The 2,425-nt window shown below is 33.9% G+C and overlaps 1 protein-coding gene across 1 annotated transcript in view; it reads right to left on the reverse strand.

Annotated features, from left to right (window-relative positions):
* LOC106475957 (inactive hydroxysteroid dehydrogenase-like protein 1) overlaps window positions 1–1,829 on the reverse strand; it is a gene marked incomplete at its 5' end in the record, with an annotated part of 8,693 nt that extends 6,864 nt beyond the window's left edge. The window contains 2 exons of the mRNA XM_022379957.1: window positions 1,172–1,285; window positions 1,707–1,829. Coding sequence (XP_022235665.1) covers window positions 1,172–1,285; window positions 1,707–1,829 — 237 coding nt within the window. The remainder of the gene's footprint in view (window positions 1–1,171; window positions 1,286–1,706) is intronic.
* Window positions 1,830–2,425: the final 596 nt, after the last annotated feature.

The following is a 2,425-nucleotide window of genomic DNA, read 5'->3' on the forward strand; positions in this document are numbered from 1 at the left end:
GTGTTTTCTTTTGTTGCACATGAACACAAACGTAACTTGTATTTGTGTTTTCTTTTGTTGCACATGAACACAAACGTAACTTGTATTTGTGTTTTCTTTTGTTGCACATGAACACAAACGTAACTTGTATTTGTGTTTTCTTTTGTTGCACATGAACACAAACGTAACTTATATGAGTGTTTTTTGTTGAATTTCACACAAAGTTACTCGAGAGCCATCAGCACTATCCATCCCTGATTTATGAGAGACTAGAGAGAAGACAGCTAGTCAAAATCACCAATGTCTAACTTTTAAGATAATGTAATCAAATGGGGGGGGTCCTAAACACCAGGCCATATCAGGTCTGTACAACAGACAAGAATGTAAATTGTTCATTCTTTACATTCTACTAAGAAGAAAAAAAATGTTTTGTAATGTAAGTAATAATATATTTTTCCTGCAAACAATAAAAAAAAAATCAATTCGACACTCTCAAATTGAGCATGATGCTCTTCCAGACATATATAGTCAGCAGTGACCACACTAGAAAATTGGTTGTGGTGTTTTAAGGAATACTTTCGTACGTATTCCAAGAACCCTGTCACTTCTTTTTTTCTAGTGATTTCCAAATTCTCCTCACCACCAGTGATATGTAACTTCAACATGATCATAAAATTAAATAAGAAAACAAACTGGGACAAGTAGAGGGTCGAAAGGATGCAGAGGATAGTAGTCCCGGACACTCAAAGCATGCGGCCACCTAACTGACAGAGAGCTACGAGTTGGGGTAACGTTAGTCACACAGCTTTATTATCACATTGCCAAGGGAGCCAAAGAACGACTCTTGTTGAATTTCCTAATATTAATAGATAATTATGAAATGTTTCGTCTGGACACTAGATGCAAAGTACAGCTTACATCAACTCTTCTACATCAGCAATATACAATAATGGAACATGATAAAAATAATATATAGTATTCTATTTAAAAATTAGAAGTACAAACATTATGTTTTAAATCAAGTAGCACAGTACATCTTATAACAATGAAGTAATCATGTGATTTTTCCACAGTTGCTTCCTCTAGTTGTGATGGATATTTAACAGGAAATCATCGTATCTTCTCTTGTTTGTATTTAAGTAGTTCGACAAAAAACTTTAGAAGCACAAAAAGATGAACTTGAAACAATTACCTAAAATTCCTATTTCTTTGTCTCCCAGTTGTTCCTTTATGTTTAAATACAGATCCCTGGTACCTTCTGTAAAGTCAGCTTGGATGATGCTGGTGACAATACCAAAATCTTTCTCTAGAACACAATGCAATATCAATGTCAACATTTTGGGAATGACAGATTTAAAGAAAGGTTCCTATGAACCAAGACCATAAGTTTTTGTGGCAAACTACATTTTATCTACTTTCTAGTTTGGATAAACATAAAGCAGTTGTACTATCAAATATACATGCTAACAAACAACTGAGAAGTTAGCAAAACAATGCATCAAGCTAATGGATAATGAATTGAAAATAAATGGAAAAAAAAAACAGCAGGTAGGATCTACTTCTATATCAGGCTAAACACCTGGATGAGAAACCTGTGCAATGTTTATCATGGTTCTGCCTCATGGTTTTGGTGAAAAAGTTTAAAATACTTTATCAAAGAATAAGTAAGGTAACAAGTGACATTCTAACATTACTGATGAGAAATCGTACGATATCAAATAACTTACCCAGTTCCTCTGCAGTGACTCTTAACTTATCCATGCTGCGACTAATGATGACGATGTTCAGTCCACGTGCAGCAAGTTCCCTGCAATAGGCTTTTCCAATGCCATCAGTACCACCAGTGACCACTGATAAGGATACAAAAAAATACATAAATCTACCTTATCTTGCTTAAATTACAATGTTCAGACCAAAGTACTGTTGTTGATACATTTTAGATAATTAAATCTTGTACTTATAAAAAGGAACACAAAGCTAAAAACTCAATATCTAATTTTGGAATAATTTAGAAATAAAAGTACTACACAAACTAAAAATTACTACTTGGTGAGTCGACAAGTACTGTCCTACCAATTCCCCATCTTTAGATTTTCATAGCTAACTAAAGATTACTACTTGGTGAGTTGACAAGTACTGTCCTACCAATTCCCCATGTTTAGATTTTCATAGCTAACTAAAGATTACTACTTGGTGAGTTGACAAGTACTGTTCTACCAATTCCCCATCTTTAGATTTTCATAGCTAACTAAAGATTACTACTTGGTGAGTTGACAAGTACTGTCCTACCAATTCCCCATCTTTAGATTTTCATAGCTAACTAAAGATTACTACTTGATGAGTTGACAAGTATTGTCCTACCAATTCCCCATCTTTAGATTTTCATAGCTAACTAAAGATTACTACTTGGTGAGTTGACAAGTACTATCCTACCAATTTCGTTTTC

Source organism: Limulus polyphemus, unplaced genomic scaffold (genome assembly GCF_000517525.1).
Source record: "Limulus polyphemus unplaced genomic scaffold, Limulus_polyphemus-2.1.2 Scaffold9513, whole genome shotgun sequence".
Classification (NCBI taxonomy): Eukaryota; Metazoa; Arthropoda; class Merostomata; order Xiphosura; family Limulidae; genus Limulus; species Limulus polyphemus.